Here is a 24,739-nt window from a genome sequence, read left to right on the forward strand (position 1 = left end):
GATAGTGGAGATTCCAACAGTTTGGGTTTCTCAACGTGGAGAAAAGCTCGTTGCCTTCTTTCCTACCCTAACACACCAATATACAGTGGATATAAAGAGTATGAAATAAACCTTTGTTCTGACAGGACACTGAGATTTTGAGGTTAATTTGCCACTGCAGAATAACCTGGACTAAACTCACTATATTCCAGTGTCTGTATATAAATATAATACCTGTGAGAAACTTGACTATTATTTTAAAATATAGGCTCTGGGTGTATATATATGTGGAGCTAGACTAGGAGCTTTCATTCTGTCGAGACAATATGAGCAGTTAAAATTTATTTATTGTACATGAAGTAATTTCAGATGGTAAGTGCTATGAAAAATAAGTTTGGTCAGCACTGTTATTTTCCTACCCAATGCCCATTCCCATTTTTGCTGTTGTTGTTGTTAAAAGAACCTTAATTGTGTGTGGGACTACATTGTACCTAGCCTTAGGTGATAGATCATGCTTGTTCTTAGCCAGTGCTGATAACTTGTATCCTAATTTACCTGCCTCCCCTACAGTAACTTTAGGAGACCATGGGACCTAGCTGTGATTTTTGATAGACAAAGTCTTAGGGAAGGATTTTCCTTTGCTGACAAAAGGAGAAAGATGTGGCTGGCATCTTTCTGCCTTAGATGTAGGTAAGATAGCTGGTAACAGCAGTAACCTTTTTGTACCACGAGATGACAGGCATAAAGACAATATGCTAAAGGGGCACCTGGGTGGCTCAGTTGGTTAATCATCTGCCAGCTCAGGTCATGATCCCAGGGTCTGGGATCGAGCCCTGTATCAGGCTATTTCTATTTTGCAGTGTAGCCAGCCTCATCAAAGCCCGGACTTACCCATTTGAATTTTGCACTGACTATATTATCTAGGTATCTGGTTGGCCTGTGGCTGCACTTCATGATAAAGTGGATTTGAACTACCTGGTGGCTCTTCATAAAATGCAGACTTTCCTCATGTACTGTGATGTCTGATGCAAAGCAATTTGCTAGTTTAATGACTAAACATAGTCTGGTGTATGTGGTCTTTCTCATCTTCTAGTATCTTTCAAGATGAATCCTAAGAACTTGGACATTCACAATAAAGGAATTTTCCTTTTTAAAAAAAAAAAAAAAGCAGTGAGGAGCCTGCTTCTCCCTCTCCCTCCCCTCCTCACTCGTGTTTTCTCATATCCCTCTCTCAAATACATAAATAAAATGTTAAAAAAAAAAAAAAGATAACAAGCTGAATACAGCAGAGTAGAGCCAGAGTTCTTGATGGCCTCATTGAACAGCTTAAACTATACCATCTTCTTCTGAACTTGCTATGAAAGTATAAACTTATATTAATTAAGCAGTTGTGGGGCCCCTGGGTGGCTCGGCGGTTTAGCGCCTGCCTTCGGCCCAGGGCATGATCCTAGAGTTCCAGGATCAAGTCCCACATTGGGCTCCCTGCATGGAGCCTGCTTCTCCCTCTGCCTGTGTCTCTGCCTCTCTCTCTCTGTGTCTCTCATGAATAAATAAATAAAATCTTAAAAAAAAAAAAAAAGCAGTTATTGCAGCTAGGCACATTCCTAAGCCATATAGAGTATAATGGAATTGAGAGTGCATTGGTTGGAGGATGTGGCTGAAGGCCCAACTGTTCTACATTAGCTACTGTAACCAGGGAAGGCCTCTTTGAGAATGATCATTGAACAGAGGTCCAAATGATGAGAGGGAGCCAACAAGATATGAAATGTATACTTGAGTTTGGGGTACCACCAGAGCCGCCCCTTGAACAAAGATTTTGAAATGAAGAAACAGTTGGGGAAATCGTGTTCCGTTATGGATTTCTAAGCTGTGGGTACCGTATTCATTGGAGAGCTAAAGGAACTGTGAGTGATCAGATCGGTTTGGGGCCTTGGGAGATTATGATCTGCTTGGGGCAGAGTTCGGGAGAATGCCGACAAAAACAGTGTATGATCCATGACTCACCCCTGACACATTGCCTGTTACTCCTGGAGGAATGTGTGGGGAAGAGGAAGGGAAGTAAACTTGACAGGGACTACTGACCAGTCCACACACCCTTTGAATCTGGATGGAGTTTTTTTTCCCTCATATTCTCTTTTGGGAACTGGGTCATGGTCATGGGACTTTGAGACCTGCTTAGCTCTGTTGTTGTTGAAAAGCAATATATGGATTCTTCCAAGCCTGTGCTTTGATTGGCAGAAAAATAACTAGAACAACAACTACTAACATTTCACTGAGTGCTTAACATGGGCCAGGCATTGTGCTAAAAATATTACAAACATTTTACTTAGCCCTGTCTCAATCCCATGAAGCCCCGTATAACTGATGAGAAAGCTGAGACCTTAGGAAAGAAAAAGTAATTTTTTTGAGATCATATAGCTAGTAGGTTCCAGAGCAGGCCTTTTAACTAGCTTGTCATAAGGACTTCTGAGACAAGGTTCCCTAGAATGTGCTAGGTTTGGAACCCCTTAAAAAATGAAATAAAATTTTTTAAAAAAAATATTTTATTTATTTATTCATGATAGACACAGAGAGAGAGAGAGAGAGAGAGAGAGAGAGCGCGCCAGAGGCACAGGCAGAGGGAGAAGCAGGCTCCACGCAAGGAGCCCGATGTGGGACTGGATCCCGGGACTCCAGAATCAGGCCCTGGGCCAGAGGCAGGCGCTAAACCGCTGAGCCACCCAGGGATTCCCAAAATTTTTTTTTTTTTTTAATTTTTATTTATTTATTTATGATAGTCACACACAGAGAGAGAGAGAGGCAGAGACACAGGCAGAGGGAGAAGCAGGCTCCATGCACCGGGAGCCCGATGTGGGATTCGATCCCGGGTCTCCAGGATCGTGCCCTGAGCCAAAGGCAGGCGCCAAACCGCTGCGCCACCCAGGGATCCCCCCAAAATTTTTTTTATTTGAATTGTTTTACCTGTTATTTTGGTGAGAAAAGCAATTTGATATACATGACATTTTTATTTCTGAATAAATTTGGAAGGACTATAGGAGACCTGGCAGGGTGCGTTCCTAAATGAAATGTATTCATTTCACTTATATAAAATGTAACATAGGTGTTGCTGACTTAATAACAAGAGCTGCAATGAATTCTCCTCCCTCACCCTCTAGCTCTATATGAGCTGCTATGTATTAGATGCCTATGATGTGTCAGTGTGCTAGGCATTTTAGCTAGATTTAAAAATATATACATTAAGACAGGAGTGGAGTGGGGCCATATGGGGCAAAGGGAGAGGGAGAAGAAGATTCCCCCCCCCCCCCCCCCAACACCTGGCTGGATCTCAGGACCCAGGGATCCTGACCTTAACCAAAGGGAGACCCTCAACCAACTGAGCAACCCAGGCACCCCCATTTTATCTAGATTATATAATTTGTTCTCTTCAGTAACACTGTAAAATTTGCTATTTTCCATTTTACAGATGGGAACACTGAGGTTGGTAGGATTTAATTTACCCAAAGTGATCACCTGTCTCAGTTGAATCTATTCTCTTTCTGCTATACTGCCAAGTTGGTATTTTCCTTTTTGTTTTTATTTTTTAAATTTTATTTATTTTTGTTTAATTTTATTTTTTTAAAGATTTTACTTATTTGAGAGAGAGAGATAGCAAGAGAGAACACAGTGAGAGGCATGGAGGAAAGCAGGCTCTCTGCTAAGCAGGGAGTCTGACACAGGGCTCAATCCCATGACCCCGAGATCATGACCTGAGCTGAAGTCAGACCCTTAACCAAATGAATACCCAGTTGTCCCTGCTTTATTTTTTAATAGGATTTTATTTTATTTTATTTATTTTAAACCTTTTTAAAAAATGTTATTTATTCATGAGAGACAGAGACAGAGAGAGAGAGAGAGAGGAGAGGAGAGACAGGCAGAGGGAGAAGCAGGCTCCATGCAGGGAGCCTGATGTGGGACTCCCACATCCAGGTCTTCAGGATCACGCCCTGGGCCCAAGGCGGCGCTAAACCACTGAGCCACCCAGGGATCTCCAAATAGAATTTTAAACTGCCTCTTTCTCCCCCTCTTTAATCACATCTTGTCTTTATAATCTAGGAAAATAATACAAAAAAAAAAAAAAAAAAGAATGAAAACATAAAGGAGGACCTTCTGATTTTAATATTTATAGGCCAATTTTCTTCCCAGTCCTTATATTTAAAGAAAAGTATGTTTACACGAATAATAAAAGATTCCTAGCATACAGAGGGTCTCTTTCCAGAGAAGTCACCATTTACAGCTTGGTATATGTATGCACACATGTGTTTGTATGGTGCATAAACAAAAAGTATTTTTTTCTTAAGCAAATTGGCTCACATTGTACATGTTACACATCTTGTTTATTTTTTTTATTTATTTTTATTTATTTATTTTATTTTATTTTTTTTTACACATCTTGTTTAGATACAGATATTCTTTTTTTTTTTTTTTTTTTTTTTTTTTTACGATAGTCACACAGAGAGAGAGAGAGAGAGGCAGAGACATAGGCAGAGGGAGAAGCAGGCTCCATGCACCGGGAGCCCGACGTGGGATTCGATCCCGGGTCTCCAGGATCGCGCCCTGGGCCAAAGGCAGGCGCCAAACCGCTGCGCCACCCAGGGATCCCAAGATACAGATATTCTTTTTGATGTTCTGTTGCATCTCATGATATATCATAATGGAGTCATTTCTGTGTTGGCATATATTAAGTTACCAGTTTTCTTACTGTTCTAAACAATATTTTATTGCACATGATTCCTTGTATACATGTGACTGTATTTTTGTTTTAAAGATTCTATTTATTTATTCATGAGAGAGAGAGAGAGAGGCAGAGATACAGGCAGAGGGAGAAGCAGGCTCCATGCAGGGAGCCCCGATGTGGGACTTGATCCCGGGTCTCCAGGATCACGCCCTGACCCAAAGGCAGACACTCAGCCGCTGAGCCACCCAGGTGTCCCATGACTGTATTTTTAAGAAAGATTCTTTGAAAGAGACATTAACTGAAGCGTATACTGATTTCCTTTCTTAGCAGTGGTTTAGGTTAATAACTTCCTGACTACAGTAGGCCTCCATTCCAACCTAACCTTGTGAGTTGCGTGGCCACCCGTACAGCTGCATAAATCATACGTTAGCACTTAAACAGTATTTCGAGGGCTGAATTTGTTTTTTTCAGTGAGACAGAATTGAGATAACAGTCAATAATCTAGCGATGCAGCCTCCTTGCACCTGCCTCTGTGGAAAGACTCCTGTCTCCTGGCAAATTAAAGAATAAAGAATTTGAGTTGAACAGACAAGTTCCTGGCTGTGCCCTGGGGCTGCATCCCTCAGAGAATATGTCTCTTTCACTTTCTACTGTATCTACTCATCCAAGAAGCCAGTGGTGAGACCCACAGTTTTGGCCTATGTTCAGTGTTGGACTTGTCCATTTCTACAACAGTTTTTTTAAAAAACAGACTTTTGGGATGCCTGGGCTCAGCGGTTGAGCTCAGGGTGTGATCCCGAGGTCCAGGATTGAGTCCCACATTGGGCTCTTTGCAGGGAGCCTGCTTCTCCCCTCTGCCTTTGTCTCTGCCTCTCTCCCTCTGTGTCTCTCATGAATAAATAAAATGTTAAAAAAGAAAAAAGAGTTTTAAAGATTTATTTCTTTCAGAGAGAGGGAGAGAGAGCTCACACATGCATGCACGCACTGTAAGCAGAAGCTTGTGTAAGCAGGGGGGGCAGTGGGAGAGAGAATCCGCAAGTTGACTCCCCACTGAGCGTTGAGCTTGATGCAGGGCTCTATCCCAGGACTCTGAGATCATGACCTGAGCTGAAATAAAAAGTTGGACACTTAATCAACTGAGTTGCCCAGGTGCCCCCAAAATAGACTAAAGAGTTGTTTTAGGTTCCCAGCAAAATTGGACAGAAGCTATAGAGATTTCCTATAGACCTCCCTGCCACCCCACCACTACCACGCGGCCCCCATGCACAGCCTCCCCATAATCAACATCTCCCAGCACAGTGGTATAGTAGTTTAAAATGATGAATTTGCGTTGACACATAATTATCACCTAGAATTCTAGGTCCATCTTTCTTTCTTTTTTTTTTTTTCATTTATTTATGATAGTCACAGAGAGAGAGAGAGAGAGAGAGAGAGAGGCAGAGGCATAGGCAGAGGGAGAAGCAGGCTCCATGCACTGGGAGCCCGATGTGGGATTCGATCCCGGGTCTCCAGGATCGCGCCCTGGGCCAAAGGCAGGCGCCAAACCACTGCGCCACCCAGGGATCCCTCTTTCTTTTTTTTTTTTAAGGACTATCTTTCACTGCGGTTGTGCATGGCTTCTTATTTCCTTTAGATTTTTGCTCAAATGTTACATTCTCTGACTACCTTATATAAAATTGCAACACCTTACCTTGGTTCCTTGCTGGCACTCTACACTTTTGCTTTGTTTTTCTCCATAGCACCTTTTAATATCTAATATCTATGTATTTTTCTTATGTTTCTTCTTTGCTAAACTATAGTTTGCAAGCTTGCTGACGTCAAGTCTGTTTTCTTTTATTCTCTGTAGATGTTCAGGAAATATTTGCTGGCTTAGTGACTAAATGAACAAATAGGGGAACTCAGGACCATTTTATTTTTTATTTTTTTATTTTTATTTTTTTCAGGACCATTTTCTTTCTTTCTTTCTTTCTTTTTTTTTTTTTTTTTTTTTTAAAGATTTTTAGTTATTTATTCATGAGAGAGAGAGAGAGGCAGAGACACCGGCAGAGGGAGAAGCAGGCTCCATGCAGGGAGCCCGACGTGGGACTTGATCCTGGGTCTCCAGGATCAGGCCCTGGGCTGAAGGCGTCGCTTAAACCGCTGAGCCACCTGGGCTGCCCTCAGGACCATTTTCAAGGTTGGTGTTCCTCTGCAACCCAACCTACCTCCTCCCTCACTGCCCTCTTGCTCTCCAAGACCTAGGGTGGGTACTGTTGGGTTGCAAAGCAAGTGGACATCTTGATTGGGATGATTATGTGGGAGACTGCCATCACTGACTCTTCAGAAGTCTTTACAGTGTTACGAAGAATAATGCTGAGATGACACACTATTTTATTGACCACCCACTGTGTGCCAGCCCTAGTATCAAGAGAGAGAAAAGAGAGCAGCAAAAGGGGAGAAGGGACAGTATTGCTGGGAAGGGACGGGGGGGGGGGGAAAGAAGATGGAGAAAGAGGGGAAAGGGAAATAAAATTGTGTTGGATAGAGGGAAAGTGAGAGAGAGTAAGCAGCAGTGGCTGTGGGGTGGGACGGGAATGGTTGGGGTTTGAGTTGGAGAATTTAGGAAACCTGCCTAATTAGGCTCCTGTATGCCTGGTTACTATACTGGTTGGAGGAGTGTGGGACTCCAAAGCATATTTGACCCTGAAAAACTGAGAGCTCTACCAGTGAGTTTAACTAGAATGTTTGTAGCATCCATGTTGCATTCTTTTTTGGGGGGAGGGAGATAGAGAGACAGTGCTATCTACTGGTATGGAAACATTGTGGTCAGCAATTTTAATTTCATGGAGGAGGAGGAGATAAAAGACCTTATCAGGTGTCACAGTAGAGCTGGACTATATTCAGAGTTTCAGCCTCAGCCGGAAGTGTACAGTTAGCCTCTTAAACATAAGAGGCAAGCTAAAACTGGTACAAATTTAGTGTGTTTTCATTTGTATCACAGTTTGTTAAATCTGTACTAAGATCATTCGTAATAAATCCTTTGCCTTAAGGATGTTTGGGAAAATTGAGACTATTTAAAGCAAGTTAGGATAAGTGCAGTGAGTTCACACATACATACAAGAAAGGGAAAAGGAAACAGCTGTTGATAGTGTTAACCATAGAGAGAGGTTGTTTCTAGAGATACGCATGGCAGTACCAAGGCCGTCTGCCCAGGTTGTATAACTTTTTCTTTTTTTTTAATTTTTTTTTTTTTTTGGACCAGTACTCTTTTGAGAGCTCAAAAAATGGCTTTGGGGATTAAGCACCTTTTAGGAGTGGAAGTAAATTCTTACAATTGGCTCTTACTTGGCCTACTTTTTTATTAAGTATTCTTATGTAAAGATCAACTGGCTGATTTCCTTTCTTGTGCATACTCTTACCTTTCTTCCTTTTGATTCTAGACGGAGTGCTGATACAACCTGTTACCTCAGGCAAATTACTTAAAACCGAGTTTCAGTTTTCCTAGTTATAAAATGAGTTATTAGTATGTGGGGTATTAGCATCTACCTTGCGAGTTTATTTTAATGTTTACTTGAAATGCCATCTGAAAAGGGCTCGACACAATGCTTGGCGAGAATAGACACTAGGGAAATGTTATTTCCTTTCTTCCTTCTCATAATAAACTTGTATGCATTGCTTCTTGCTGAAATGGCTTTGAGTAGAGGCTCAAAAGTACATTTGGCCTTTGATATATGATAACCAGTTTCTTCATGCAGTTTGAGAGTCGATGAAGAACCACTGTCTCTAATTCAAATGAAAACATTGAATTCTGTTTCCAGTAAGAATTTCTTGCCAGTCATGTGTACCTATGAGTTTACTTATGGGCTAATATTCACAGGTTGCTCTTTCTCTTTCAGATGAACAGACTCATTATTTTCCACTGACTGGCAGCAATGGCGTTTACTGAAAGAGTCCAGAGCAGCAGTAGCAGCAGGTAACGGTGAAATCCAGGATTCAAAGATGCAATGATATTTGAGTTTATGATGTATTTTTCAAAGAATAAGCTCGATCCTTTTCATTTTTATGATACAGGAAGGTATGTGAAAATCTTAGTTTTCTCTACACAACCCTGTTAGACCGGCTACATATTTTCTTTAGATCTAGTGCTTTCGGAACCTCATACCTCATTTCTTTAACATATAGGTGTTATAGTAGATCAGCATCCCAATTCTGTGTGCAGGATATTGGTCTGTATTACACTGTTTTGGAGAAAGGAGCACCTGTTCGTGAAATCTGCCCTATCATGAGAACTCTGAAGGACGGAATTCTGACAGTTACAGTTTATTCATTTGTTTATGTAAATATTTTATTTATTTTCATGAGAGACACAGAGAGAGAGAGAGAGAGGCAGAGACCCAGGCAGAGGGAGAAGCAGGCTCCATGCAGGGAGCCCGACGTGGGACTCGATCCCGGGTCTCCAGGATCACGCCCTGGGCTGCCGCTGAGACACCTGGGCTTTCCTGTCAGTTACATCTTACTACTTTCAGATCTCTCCCTCCAAGTGTGCACATATAGTTAACTTCCTTCTTGCATATACTGAATGATCAGGATTGGTTGAGGGGAGCATATTAATATTCTGAAGCAGTTATTAAGAGTAACTCATTTGATATCACTGATCAATTTTTATTTATACTGTTAGATATTCAAAAACAGATTTAAGAATGAAAGATGGAGACTCAGACTTACTCAGCTAACATTTATTAACAGATGCTCGTGCCTGTAATTCTGGAAGGTCCTGCCTGGATGCTTTCCTACTTCCCTTTCTGGTTCATTTAGGAAACTCTTCCTCTGTTCCAGGTGGCCCTGGTGGTACTGTTGTTAGACTTGGTGCACTCTCCTCCCCCACAGAGGAAGGCATGTGACCCAGGCTGCAGCAATTCACATTCTGCTAGAACGAGGGGAAGCTGTTGTCGTCTGTCTTTAGGCTTGTTCATTATGTTCAGTTACACATAAGTTTTAAATTTTTATGCAGTTAAATGTCTTGTCCTTTATGGATTCTGGTTTTGATTGTGCTTAGAAAGGTCTTCCCAACTTCAAGATTGTGAAAATAATGTCATGTGTTCTTTGCTGGCACTTGAATGGTTTCATTTTTTGCATTTAAATCAGAACTTGTGAGCTGGTGGCCTATGGGACAGATCTGGTCAACAGATGGGTTTTGTTTGGCCCCTCACAGTGTTCTAAAAAAATACATATATATCTGCCAATGTTTTTTTACATAACAATCTAGACTTCCATCTTCTCTTAAAAAATTGAAGTTTTAACAACCTCGGCCTTGCGTTGCTGTATAGCAGCACTCAGATACAATCTAATAGCCACTGCTCTTTGCAACAAGGCATGAGGTTAGATGAGTTCTAATTCAGAACTTACCAAATGGTATGCCATCAGTATTTTTCAGGTGTGCCAACATGTTCATCCTCCCAGCCTGTGGGTCAGCCGGAACTCCAGAACTCCCCCTTGTTTCCTCTTGCAGACATCTGCTTTGTCAGGTTGCCCCAGAAAGACTTGCTATTAAAAAAAAAAAAAAAAGATCGGAAGAGTACAGGTACTTTCTAGTTCACTAGTTTCCACAGTTGGAATCACACATTCACTTCACTGCTTAGCCCTCTTAACTTGTGACCCATTTCAGATTTTGGATGTTTAATTTTTGAATTTTTCAATTAAAAAAAAATTTTATTTATTTATTCATGGGAGACACAGAGAGGCAGAGACAGGCAGAGGGAGAAGCAGGATCCCCGTGGGAATCTGCTCTGCTACTCGGTCCCAGGACTCTGGGATCACACCCTGAGATGAAAGCAGATGCTCATCACTGAGCCACCCAGGCATCCCTAATTAATTAATTTTTAAAGTAGGTTCTATATCCAATGTGGGACTTGAGCTCACAACCCTGAAATCAGGAGTCAGTCATATGCTCTACTGACTGAGCCAGCCAGGTCCCAGATCTTGGACCTTTTAGTATTTTATTTAAAAAGGTATTTATTGATTCATGAGAGATGCAGAGACACAGGCAGAGGGAGGAGCAGACTCCCTGCAGGGAGCCTGATGCGGGACTTGATCCCTGGCCCCAGGATCACGCCCTGAGCTGAAGGCAGATGTTCAACCGCTGAGCCACCCAGGCGTCCCTAGTTTTTATTTTTAAAATTTAATTTTTTTAAAGATCTTTTTGCGTGAGAGAGTTTGAGTGCATGAGCAGGGGAGGGTCAGAGAGAGAGAGAGAGAGGATGAATCTCAGGCAGACTACCTGCTGAGCCGGGAGTCCAATGCAAGGTTCCATCTCAAGACCCCTGAGATCATGATCTGAGATGAAATCAAGAGTCAGATGCTTAACTGACTGAGCCACCCGGGCACTTTAGGAGCCTTTTTTTTAAAAATTTTTATTTATTTATGATAGTCACAGAGAGAGAAAGAGAGAGAGGCAGAGACACAGGCAGAGGGAGAAGCAGGCTCCATGCACTGGGAGCCCGATGTGAGATTCGATCCCGGGTCTCCAGGATCGCGCCCTGGGCCAAAGGCAGGCGCTAAACCCAGGGATCCCGCCTTTTTTTTTTTTTTAAAGCAAAAGGCTAGCCAGTTGTTTCAACATAATTTATTACATCATCTCTTTTCTCCATTGATTTGAGTGCTGCATCTAAATTCCATCACCATCTTGAGTATTTGGTTGGACTCTTTTGTTCCATTGATTGATTGTTCTGGCAATGGTGCCATACTATGTCACTGTATTTTCATAGATCTTAATATTCAGGCACTTCTTTGTCACTACTTTTCATTTTTAGAATTTTGGTAGTTATTCACATCTGATTACATTTCCATGTATCCTCTGAAGTCATTAGTCATTTTCTAGAAAAATGTTGACATTTTGATTCAGGTCTTTTTGAATTTTATCAATTAAGGCGGCAACTGGGTGACTCAGTAGTTGAGCATCTGCCTTTGGCTCAGGTCATGGTCCTGGGGTCCTGGAATCGAGTCCTGCATCAGGCTCCCACAGGGAGCCTGCTTCTTCCTCTGCCTGTTTCTGCCTCTCTATGTGTTTCTCATGAATAAACAAATTAAAAGAAAAGAATTTCATCAATTAGGGAGAGCTTAATTCTATAGCATATTAAACCTGAGTCTCCCTACAAAGGAATCTAAATATCAGAATGGTGAAATTTTAAGTGGATGAAGAAATTTTAAATTTAAATTGTAAGATTTTTGCGGGTGTCTGATTTTTCAAGAATTTCTAGTTTTTGGCTGCCTGGGTGGTTCCATGGTTGGGCATTTGCCTTTGACTCAGGCAGTGATCCCGGGTCCTGGGATCTAGTCTCACATTGGGCTCCCTTCAGGGAGCCTACTTCTCCCTCAATGTCTCTGCCTTTCTGTCTCTCATGAATAAATAAATAAAATCTTTAGAAAAAAAAAGATTCTATTTATTTATTTATGAGAGACACAGAGAGAGAGGCAGAGACACAGGCAGAGGGAGAAGTAGGCTCCATGCAAGGGAGCCTGACGTGGGACTTGATCCCGGGACTCCAGGATCACACTCTGGGCCAAAGGCAGCGCTAAACTGCTGAGCCACCGGGCTGCCCAATAAATAGAATCTTTAAAAAAAAAAAAATTTCTAGTTGTTGACATTGCCTCCCATATAATTTCTAGTAGAATATTCAGTTATAATAGTTACAGTATTTTCAGTGTTAAGGTTGAAACAATTTTGTATTCTATTACTTACATATGTTGCTATTGTTAATAATTACTAGAATGGGTGAATGGCATTTGTAGTAACATTCTGGCAGTTATAGAACTGGTTTTATTGTTTGTTACATTTTTTCAACTCATAACCTTCCTGATATGCGCCTTTTAGTTTTAATACCCAATACAAGTGATAAAGTTAGAGGAAATCCTGAATGGAACTCAATTTTTAATATATATCAGTAAGCTCACTGTTTAAATGTTTAATCATGACAGGTTAGTCTTTTAGTAGTCCAGAAAAAAATCCCATCAAATTCACGTGGAACTGGTCCAGGGCTAGCACATACTTGAAAGGAAACAGATGTGTATTGAGTATGCAACTCTAATTGTTCAAACCAAACAGAAGTCTGAGTGTGAGCCCTTACTTTGCTCAAGGCTATCAAAAGTCATAAGCGTGGATAAAATATTAATGTAATGTGTAAAGACAATATTTGTTTTAGTTCTTATAAATAATAGACTTACTCTCTGATTTGCAGATTTATCAGCATTAGACACTAGTGAATCGCAGCTCACTTATATTACCCCTACCCTCATTTTCCTCCCGTTCTTTTTGTTCTTTCTAAAAATTGTTACTGGAGTATAACAAACTGAATAGAGCAGACATTATTAGTACAGTTCAGTGCGTTTTCACAAAGTGAACACTCTTGTGTAACCCATCAAGTGACAATACCGGCTCTCCAGAAGCCTCCTCTTGTCCCCTTTCAGCTATTAACTCCCTCAAAGGCTGCCACTATTCTGACTTCTGACATCATGAATTTGTTTTGCTAGCTTTTGAATTTTATTTGCGTTTAACCATAGACTATGATTTTTAATGTTTTCTATTCAATTTTGATGTTTGTGATTATTATTCTATTTCATAAATTTAAATATGAACTTTTAACTGTCTCAGTAATAATGTATTTTATATTAAAATACTATGTTAGAGGAGAGGTGGGTGGGGAGATGGGGGTAATTGGGTGATGGGCAAGGTGTTGGGGTAACTGGGTGATGAACATTAAGGAGGGCACATGATATAATGAGCCCTGGGTTTTATATGCAACTGATGAATAACTGAACACTACTTCTGAAACTAATGATACAGTATATGTTAATCGATTGAATTTAAATAAAATTTTTAAGATGCTATGTTAGGGGATCCCTGGGTGGCTCAATGGTTTGGCGCCTGCCTTTGGCCCAGGGCATGATCCTGGAGTCCGGGGATCGAGTCCCGCATCGGGCCCCCGGCATGGAGCCTGCTTCTCCCTCTGCCTGTGTCTCTGCCTCTCTCCTCTCTCTATCATAAATAAATAAATAAATCTTTAAAAAAAATCATGCTAAAAAATAAATAAAAATGCTATGTTAGGTATATTTTATATAGTCCATCCTGAATATTTTTATTTTCCTTTCCATCAACTTTCCATAGTTTGATATAATTATCCTTACTCTTTCTTCCATTTTTTCCTCTTCTACCCTCCAACTATTACTCTGCTTTTAATTTTTTTTAAAGATTTTATTTATTTATTCATGAAAGAGAGAGAGAGAGAGAGAGAGAGAGAGAGACAGGCAGAAGGAGAAGCAGGCTCCATTGCAGGGAACCTGACGTACTCGATCCCTGGTCTCCAGGATCACACCCTGGGCTGAAGGTGGCGCTAAACTGCTGAGCCACCTGGGCTGCCCCTGCTTTTAGTTTTAAATTGTCCAGATAGGACATTTTATTTTATAATTATATCCTTGAAAGCTTTGTCTCTAAATTGATAATAGGTTTTTCAAACTTCTATTTACATTACTTTTATCAGGAAGCAAAATAATGTTTAGAGCTTTTTTTTTTCCTAAGATTTTTATTTATGAGAGATAGAGAGACAGAGACAGGCAGAGGGAGAAGCAGGCCCCCTGAGGGGGAGTCCAATGTGGGACTCCATCCCAGGACCAGGGATCACACCCTGAGCTGAAGGCAGGTGCTCAACTCCTGAGCCACACAGGTGTCCCTAGAGTTTCATTTCATGTTTCACATAGGGTTATATTTCATATGGGTTCACAGTTATCACAGATAACCACTTGAAGGAGAAAGGTTCATTTTGGTCAGGAGAAATCAACTCTTTAGCTGAGCAAATTGTTCAAATTCATGCCACATTTTAAATTGCTTCATCTTTGATGTTTTTATTTTTCCTGGAGTTTTTAGTTACTTTTCTTTTTTCTTACTGAGAGAATATACCTTTTTGCCATTTCACCAGTCTGTTCCCCTTCCTCCCCTTCTTATTCTTATCTATTTGACTGAAATGTCTCATTTCCTTTTTGGAATCCAGAAATTAAAATTAATTTTTACAAAGTATGTGCTAAACTTCATTCTTCTGAAATTGGGCCCAGGTAAGTGAAGCCAGAGAGTAAAGTGGGGATACATTCGGTGAAAATGTTACTTGATGGGTGGAAAATATACGAAGGTAAAATGTAAGAATGAAAGAAATTGTATTTTAGGCTGTATCACCAGATCTGTGGGATGTGATTTTGTTATTTCCTGCCTTTAAGGGTAGATACTTCTTTTTTTTTTTAATCTTATTTATTCATGAGGACACAGGGTGGGGAGGGGAGAGAGAGGGAGAGAGAGGCAGAGACACAGGCAGAGGGAGAAGCAGGCTCCATGCAGGGAGCATGACGCGGGACTTGATCCGAGGACTCCAGGATCATGCCCTGGGCTGAAGGCGGCGCTAAACCGCTGAGCCACCCAGGGATCCAGGGTAGGTATTTCTTGTATGTGTTTTAGGAGATGTGCTGAGATATGCTTTTCAATATTTGGAAAGATTTGAAAGATTGGATTTTGTGAGAGCTGAATCATATTATAGTACTGTACTCTTGGACAATCTCCTTCCCCAGGAGAGTCTGAAATAATGTTTAGCTCTCCTAATTGAGAAGAGTCCTCAATTAGTAAGGAAGCTACAAGGTGTTAAGCTGATTAACACCTATTATATGGACAGATTTTCTTTGTGTGAGTAAATCAGGGGCCTAACTTCCAGATGCTTACTAGAGAAATTAATGGCTGGAGGCTGTGTTTTCCTGAAGCAGTGATTGGCCTGGGCATTGTAAATAATCCACACCTGGATTGTGAACTGGGGAAATAGGAAAGTTTCCTGTATTTCTTAAGTCGTTTAAAGCCTAATTTACAAGTGCAATAATGTTTCTTATATAGAACTCATTGTATCCCTTTACTTTAGAAATCAGTTCCTAATTGTTAAGTATGTGACATTGTCATAAGTAGTTTAGGATGAGTCACTTAGTTTGATGGGTTTAGGAGTTTGGTTTCAGACTTCTCCCAGACCTGAGGAAATCTTTGTCAGAATTAATTATCTATCTCCCAAAGGGACCGTTAAAATTTGGGGAAGGGAGACTAAACTGTAGGAATACTGCATACTTTCACCAGTAAAATCCAGTTGAGCTAGTATTACATCCGTGTTACAGCAAGCCAAAGTGTAGGACTCTGCAGTGGGATAGCTATGTTTCAATCTCTGACATGTTGGTTACATGGGCAAATCGTTCAATTCTTAAAACCTCATTGAAATGAGAGGATAAGAAAAAAAAATGGGGATAAGAAGAATAATAAGTGGAAAGTGCTTATCACAGTACCTCCTACATCATAAATCTCCCATGAGTTTTTAATTCTACTACTTTGGTGATGATGGTAGGATGGTGTATTTCAGGGGAGTCAGAAGCTTCCTTAATTCTATTTTGAGGGGAAAGGCTTTGTTTCGAGGCAACTCTTTGGATAAAAGAGATTGTTTTTCAAGCTACTCCAGGAATAGCATTCATACAAAGAAGGATGATAGAGGAAACAGACCTTTAAAAACAAAATGTGTGTTTATTTGCAGAGCATGTGGATACACTTACAAGTTTTACAGTGGTCTATTTTACATTTGATATTGGTGATGGGATTGTCCTCAATCATACACATAGGATAAAAAACACGCTACTGCGTAGTATTTTCTTTTTTGCAAGTAACATCGTCATTAACAACAGCACTTTATGGAGGTATCATTTACACACCATTTTAAGTATACAATTTAATGATTTTTTAGTAAGCTTACTGAGTTTTGCAACCATTTCTACATTCCATTTTCAGAATTGCACTCACAGTAGATTCAGCTTTTTCCCACCCCAACTCCAGGTGGCCATTAATCTACTGAACAGTTTTGCCTATTCTGAACATTTCATATAAATGCAGTCATATAAAATGTGGTTTCTTTGTGACTGGTTACTTAGCGTAAAGTTTTCCAGACTCATCCATGTTGTAGCATGTGTCAATTTTTGTTTTTTAAAGATTGTTTATTTATTTATTCATGAGACACACACAGAGGCAGAGACAGAGACAGAGGGAGAAGCAGGCTCTCCATGGGGAGCCTGATACAGGGACTGCATCCCAGAATCCCAGAATCACGACCTGAGCCACAGGCAAATGGTCAACTACTGGCCACCCAGGTGTCCCAGCATGTGTCAATTTTTCATTCTTTTGTATTGCCAAATAATCCATTGTATGAATATAGCATGCTTTATTTACTGTTCACCAATGGATGGACATTTGGATAGTATCCACTTTGTAGCTATTATGAATATTGTACATATCTTTCTTTTGGGTAGATATTAATATTTTTTTAATTTTTATTTATTTATTTATGATAGTCACAGAGAGAGAGAGAGAGGCAGAGACATAGGCAGAGGGAGAAGCAGGCTCCATGCACCGGGAGCCCGATGTGGGATTCGATCCTGGGTCTCCAGGATCACGCCCTGGGCCAAAGGCAGGCGCCAAACCGCTGCACCACCCAGGGATCCCTCTTTTGGGTAGTTATTAGAAGTAGAATTGCTTTCTTGTAAGGTAGATTCGTGTTTAGAGTCGTCTTTAGATTATTCTAAATTCTGGTTCATTGTGCTAGTGGGTCAGTTTCAGATTCATTTGCATATGGTTTTTCTCTTTGCCTTCAGCCCTGAACTCTACTAATGCTAAGAGATGGAAGAGAATGAATTAATATTATTTAGTGCCTTCTGTATAATGGTTACTAGTCTAGGTAGTTAGCATGACATCATTTTACGTGATACTTTGGTCTTTGGTGGTGGATAAGATGGACATTGAGTTAAACGATTTAGGATTAGACTATCTTTGTAGGGATCCTAAATTTATGCTTTCCTGATTTGAAGGAGAACCTTTTTTTCTTTTGGGGGGGCTTCAATGACAACAATCCTTTTCTTTTCTTTTTTCTTTCTTTCTTTCTCTTTCTTTCTTTCTTTCTTTCTTTCTTTCTTTCTTTCTTCCTTCCTTCCTTCCTTCCTTCCTTCCTTCCTTCCTTCCTTCCTTCCTCCTTTCCTTTCCTTTCCTTTCCTTTCCTTTCCTTTCCTTTCCTTTCCTTTCCTTTCTTTTCTTTTCTTTTCTTTTCTTTCTTTCTTTCTTTCTTTCTTTCTTTCTTTCTTTCTTTCTTTCTTTCTTTCTTTCAATAATCCTTTTCTTAAGCTGTAGCAGTTAGCCTTTTTAGGAATCTGTGGAACAGGATTAGGAGGAAGAGAATTTCAGTTCCAGGTTCCTGTGGTTTTCTGGAAGCCTGGAGGACATTTCAGAATTGGAGTCTTGTTTTCTGAAGCTCATGATAACCCTGTAAAGTGGTCAGATTAGATGGTAATCAGCTTACTTGTACTGGAGGAAGCAAAGGCCTGGAGAAGTTAATAGCTGGATGTGTGAATCAGACTATGGGGAATGCTAAGGGCAGCTAGTTTGTTTTGGTTGTGAAATTCTTAAATTACTGTACAGAATAACATTTAACATGTGAGGCACGGTGCAATTTCATTTCTGCTTTTGACCAACAGGTTTGAATGCCTCCATCAGACGATGCGTTTTTCATAGACTGCACTGCAGACTGCCACCATTTTTGTTGCTAAAATTGTAGACACTAGATTGTGTAGGTTTATATAAGATGTTCATAGATATCAAGAGAACATGTCTTGTTAAAGCTATTAGAAAGCATGAGGTCGTCCATGACTTCTGGTTAAGAAAAGAGTGTCTAGGAGTGCCTGGGTAGCTCAGGTCATGATCCTGGAATCCTGGGATTGAGCTCCCTATTGTGCTCCTTGCTCAGCGGGGAGCCTGCTTCTCCCTCTGCCTATGTCTCTGTCACTCATGAATAATTTAAAAAATCCTTAGAAGAAAAAATGTCTATTAAAGTTCTGGGTACCTGAGTGGCTCAGTGGGTAGAGCATGCAAGTCTTGATCGGGTTGTGAGTTTGAACCGAATATTGGGTATAGAGATTATGTTTAAAAAAAAAAAAGTGCTTTGGGATCCCTGGGTGGCGCAGCGGTTTGGCGCCTGCCTTTGGCCCAGGGCGCGATCCTGGAGACCCAGGATCGAATCCCACATCAGGCTCCCGGTGCATGGAGCCTGCTTCTCCCTCTGCCTATGTCTCTGCCTCTCTCTCTCTCTCTCTCTCTCTCTCTCTGTGACTATCATAAATAAATAAAAATTTAAAAAAAAATTAAAAAAAAAGTGTATTAAAGTTATTTACATACTGATCCACGTAAGCCAAAGTGCTTATGTTGTGTTTGGTTTTGCTTCTTTGTTGTTGTTATTAAAATTTTTAATTATTTTAGGTAATTGCTATACCCAACGTGGGGCACAACTTTACAAGTGCAAGATGAAGAGCATCAGGCGCCCCTATGTTTTGTTTCTTGAGTCTTAATCTAGAGCAGCTACCCTACTTGGGGGCAGGGGTAGGGGGCATTGACTGGTCGTAGAATGGAGTTGACTGTATGACAGTTTATTAACTCTTAATGTTTTTAACTTGTTCTTATATACCAGTGGTTCTCAATCAGGAATAATTTTACCTCCCGCATTTGACATCTGACAATGTCTGGAGAGATTTTTAGTTGTCATAATCTAATGGGTAGAGGGCAGGAATGCTGTTAAATATCTTACAATGCACAGGATGGCCCCCACTACAAAGAATCTTCTGGCTCCAAATGTCAGCATTGCTGAGGTTGAGAATCCCTGTGGTTCTATTCCAGGTATTTCCTGTAGAATGGAAGTTAGCTCTAAAGCTCAGAGTCAAGATAAGTCTTTTTACTAAAAATAGTTTAATAGTTCAAGAGTGCTGGTATTGTTCTGTGTTTTGATCTGGGTGCTGGTTACAAGAGTATGTCTCTGTGAAATGCATGTGTGAGCTGTGCACTTTTTAAAAATTGAAATATTAATATACAGTTTTATTTGGGGGTGTACAATGATTCAGTAATTCTGTACATTACTCTGTGCTCATCACCGTAACTGTACTCTTAGTCCCCTTTATCTATTTAACCCATCCCCCCCATTCGCCTCCCCTCTGGCAACCACCAGTTCCCTGTATTTAAGAGTCTGTTTTTTTCTGGTCTCTCTTTTCTTTGTTCATTTGCTTTGTTTATTAAATTCCACATATGAGTGAAATCACATATTTGTTTTTCTCTGACTTCACTTAGCATTACAGTCTCTAGCTCCATCCATGGTGTTGCAAATGGCAGCAAGAGCTGTATACTTTTAAAATGTGTGTTATACTCTAATTATTAAAGTTTACTTGAAAAAGTCTTAATAGTCCTGTTGTGTATCTTTTACTACCACGTTGAATTCTTAGATATGTTAAGAAATCCTTAAATCCTCTTCTCTTAAACTTCCTTAATACTCAGTTCCATTTAATGTAAGAGCATAACAGTGGCATAAAACAGGTGCCTTGTGACCTAATTATTAGGATGGTCGAGTGTCAGTTATGGACCAGTCAGGTATTTTTCATGTTCTGGAGCATTGCCATGAGAGAGAGAACACCTAAAATCGGTCAGTAAAGTTAGGCCACTTGGAGTACTTTGAAGGCTTAAAGCAGAGAGAGAAAGCCCTTCCAAAGTGGATGGTTTCAAGAGAGAAGGTCGCCTTTCATGAGCAATGGGATTTGGAAAAGGGGCATTTGGGGCTGAAAGAACCAGCAAAGGTCGGGAACGCATCAGGGGTGTGCTGGGAATCCTTTCTGGAAAGTTGTCTTAGAGCCAGCTTCTCTTTCCCCCATCTCTGATAAATCATTAGAAGGAAAGGCAATGAATTTTTTCTGACAGTTGTTTCTTACTGGGGCCAGAGCTTCGTTTGCAAATGAAAGGACTGCTGTTGGAGTAGTTGAAATCACAATGGGTCCTGACTCTTTTCACATCAAAGTGTAAAAGAATCTCCAGGGGTGATAAATGGGGGCTGCTGGACTCATTACTTGTAAACAAAGCTGAGGGGGTGACCTCTAAATTTTTTTTAATTAAAAGAAAACAGGGTTTACTAGTGCTGAGTGTGGGGCTGCTCTTCGTTTGAATTTTGACTACTCACGCTGGAGATTTCTATTAAGGCTGTGAGGAGGTGGCCACTGTTATCCTGGGTTTGCTGTGACTCTCAAATATGGCATAAATGCACCCAGGCCAGGGCAGCTTCACAGGCGTTCCTCCACGAGGGCGATCTGAAGGGCACTGGGTTCTGTTATGTGGTTGTTGCCATAAGGGGAACAAGGCAGGATTCTTGAGCTCTGTACCTCTGAGGAGGTTGAGGGCTTAGACTCTTCCTCTGCTCCTTTTCCCACCCAACACCAAGAGAAAAATGCCCTTAACTCCTGCATAGTACAGAAAGAGGTCAATTTTTAAGTAAATTCTTAGAACTTTGTAAAGGAGTCCAAAGGCTGTTTTTTTTTTCAATTTTACTTTTAGATATATATTTTTACTTTTAAATATTTTTTATTTTTATTTATTCATAAGAGACACAGAGAGGCAGAGACCTAGGCAGAGGGAGAAGCAGGCTCCTCGCGGGGAGCCTGATGCAGGACTCAATTCCAGGACCCCGGGATCATGACTTGTGCTCAACCATTGAGCCACCCAGGTGCCCCTCAATTTTACTTTTAAAGTTAGATTCCTTTTTTTTTTTTTTTTTAAAGATTTTATTTATTTATTCATGAGAGACAGAGAGAGGGAGAGGCAGAGACAGGCAGAGGCAGAAGCAGGCTCCTTGCAGGGAGCCCGATGTGGGACTTGAGCCGAAGGCAGACTTTCAACCGCTGAGCCACCCAGACGTCCCAAAGTTAGATTCCTTTTGTTTGTGTAGTGCAGGGCTTTGCATATGATTGAGGCCTTTCTCCGAAATGATGAGATTTGAACACTTTATGTTCATATGTTCAGTGTTTATATCGAAAGCAACTAATCATGTAGCATTTTATGGAGCCAAGACTTGGGAACTGCTGTCTAAATCCAGCTCTGCAGAGTTGAAGGTCCACCTTCAGTAAACTCCCTCCCTTGTGTACCCAACTTCCATCGAGCTTATCTCTTGCTTGGTTTTCACCTGGCTCCTTTGTTGCAGTCAGTCTAAGCCCCAACGAGATTTTAACCCAGAGGTCAGAGATTGCCCTTTGTAACTCAGGTGGATACTAGTACAGTGCTGGGCACCCAAGAATTCTAATGTGTTTACTGACTGCCTTTCCAGATGTTCGGTGATCACCTTCTGAGTGTATCTTCCAAATAAGTGGTCAAACTTGAGAAAGGAGCAGAGGTCACAGCTGTGGGGGGAGCAAGCAGGTCCCTGGATGGGGGGTAGAATAGCAGTCTTCTAGCCAAGACAATTCAGCTAGAGATAAGGGTATTAGAGGCCGTCCAATCTCTCTCTCTCTCTCTCTCTCTCTCTCTATATATATATATATATATATATATATATATATATATATATAAATCTCCTTTGATACTAGAATGGTAGGTGAGCCTGTGGGCAACGCTGCAATTAGCACTGCCTTTGTGAGCTCAGATGCCAATAGCAGCTAATATCTAATGACCACAGGGACCAGACTTTGTGCCAGTATGTATTTATTTGATAGGCATGATTTCACTTCAGTCTCAGTTTCCTACGAGGCTATATTTTACAGATGAAAAAAAGAAAGGATGGGCAGCCTGGGTGGCTCAGTTGTTTAGTGCCGCCTTCAGCCCAGGGCCTGATCCTGGAGACCTGGGGGGATCCAGCCCCATGTCAGGCTCCCTGCATGGAGCCTGCTTCTCCCTCTGCCTGTATCTCTGTCTGTCTGTCTGTCTCTCTCTCTGTCTCTCATGAATAAATGAATAGAATCTTAAAGAAAAAAGGAAAGGAGAGGTTAATGGACTCTCCGGTGGTTGATATTCAGGCTACCTTCCTTCTGTCACCAGACCCTCAGTCTTTAACCCGCTTTCTGAGCTCTGATTTGAAAGTCTGAGGCTTGGGCAAGAGAGACCTTCTGTGGTGGACTGTTCTTTTCTGCCACCATGAAGGAGTATTACATAAAAGGTTGCTGCCTGGGACAGTGCTTCAGCCTGGCTCCAGTGGTCACAGAAACATGCATCCTTTCTAGGGAAGGGACAAAGCTGGTTTCTTTAAGGTGTAGATTGTGGAGAGGGGACAGGAAAGGAAGGAAAGAGAGTGGGGTGACTGTTGAACCAATGGCAGGGAAAAGATGAATTGAGGGACAGAGGTGGTGCCCGTGCCCAGCTTAGGATAAGATAGGGTCATTCCCCCCGCCCCCCAGGATCCCTGAGTGGTTCAGCCCTTTAGTGCCTGCCTTTGGCCCAGGGTGTGATCCTGGAGTCCCAGGATCAAATCCCTCATCAGGCTCCCTGCATGGAGCCTGCTTCTCCCTCTGCCTGTGTCTCTGCCTCTCTCTCTCTCTTTGTGTGTGTGTCTATCATGAATAAATAAATAAAATCTTAAAAAAACAAAACAAAACATAGGATCGCCCTGACTCGCCTCTAGCAGAGCTGTTGTCATCCTCGCCGTGAGATGTCGTGTGTCCTCTTGGAGAGCACCGTGCAGTCTGTAGAGTATCACAGATGTCAGGTGGTGGCCCCTGTTCATAAGTCAACATCTCGACGAGCAGAAATTGTAGCAGTTCTTGTTTTAGATTATCTTTTCAACATTTGGTGAGACTGACCTTCCTCCAGTGAGCCTTTGATGCCAGATATGAAACTCCTTAATTTAAGGATGAAGGTGTTGATTTTCAAATACAACAGAAGATCTAATAGATGAGAGCAGAGAATATATCTTGTCCAAAAAATAAATTATTTTTTAAAGATTTTATTTATTTATTTGTGAGAGACACACAGAGGGGAGAGGCAGAGACACAGGCAGAGGGAGAAGCAGGCTCCAGGTGGGGAGCCCGATGTGGGACTCAATCCCAGGACTCCGCCATCACACCCTGAGCTGAAGGCAGACGCTCAACCACTGAGCCACCCAGGTGTCCCAAAAAATATATTTAAAAATAGGTGTTGGCTTGTACAAAAAACAAAAGAGTTGAGAACAAAGGCAATGAGGGGAATGGGAGGGGAGGATATTTGGAATAGTTCTTAACGTCAGCGTTACTTTTCCTACAGTAGGACAACCTCAACCTACAGTAGGGACCCAGGTGAGTGGAGTTCTTACAGACTCACTGAAACTCTGCTGATGAATTTGACCTGGAGGCAGCTGAAGTTCAAGGGAAAAAGTTTACTTTGAAATCAGTTAGACTTGGGCTTGAATTCTAACCCTACCAGATTGTGTAATGTGGTTTACTTAACCTCTTCAAACTCCACTTCCCTCATTTGTAAAATAAAAATAATAATGTTGGGCGCCTGGCTGGCTCAGTCAGGAGAGCATGAAACTCCTAATCTCAGGGTTCTGAGTTCAAGCCTCATGTTGAGTGTGGAGACTATTTAAAAAAAAAATTTTTTTAAGCTAAGTCATTGATTCGAGTTCTTTTTTATTTCTTTCTTTTTTTCTTTTAAGATTTTATTTACTTATTCATGAGAGACACACAGAGAAAGAGAGAGGCAGAGACACAGGCACAGGAGAAGCAGGCTCCATGCAGGGAACCTGACATGGGACTCGATCCCTGGTCTCCAGGATCACACCCTGGGCTGAAGGTGGCGCTAAACCGCTGAGCCACCCGGGCTGCCCTAAAGAAAAGAATTTTGTGAGATAAAAATTTTTTAAAAACCCAGCAGTGTAAAAAAAAAAAAAAAAAAAAAAAAAAAACCCAGCAGTGTGCCTGCAGTGAATTGGTATTTAATAAATATTAATTAGTTTCCTTTTCTGTTGACCTGCCTTTGATAATTTTAGTGTTCAGGGCCTGGAGAATTTGAACTCCGTGATGTTCTTAAAGCATCTAGTAGGGTTTAAAAGTCTGGGCCCCATTGAGCAGAATTTAGTGAAGTAGCCCTGCTGTGCCCTTGAGATGCAACTCTGAAACACCTGGTCATTGACAGGGGTCTGGCAGTGTGTGAACTGCTTAATCAAATGGTCCTGCTCAGGTGATTGAGATTGATTTTTTTTT

General features: G+C 41.1%; 1 protein-coding gene across 3 annotated transcripts in view; it reads left to right on the plus strand.

The window, feature by feature from the left end:
• Positions 1-24,739, plus strand: part of AFF1 (ALF transcription elongation factor 1) — a 201,017-nt gene that overhangs the window by 7,169 nt on the left and 169,109 nt on the right. For 2 of the 3 annotated variants that reach the window (XM_072810039.1, XM_072810037.1), the window contains exon 2: positions 8,569-8,645. In XM_072810039.1, coding sequence (XP_072666140.1) covers positions 8,605-8,645 — 41 coding nt within the window. In that variant the 5' untranslated portion in view covers positions 8,569-8,604. Of the gene's footprint in view, positions 1-6,610; positions 6,870-8,568; positions 8,646-24,739 lie in introns of those variants that run through there. The other variant, XM_072810038.1, reaches the window with a different exon arrangement.

Source organism: Canis lupus, chromosome 33 (assembly GCF_048164855.1).
Source record: "Canis lupus baileyi chromosome 33, mCanLup2.hap1, whole genome shotgun sequence".
NCBI lineage: Eukaryota > Metazoa > Chordata > Mammalia > Carnivora > Canidae > Canis > Canis lupus.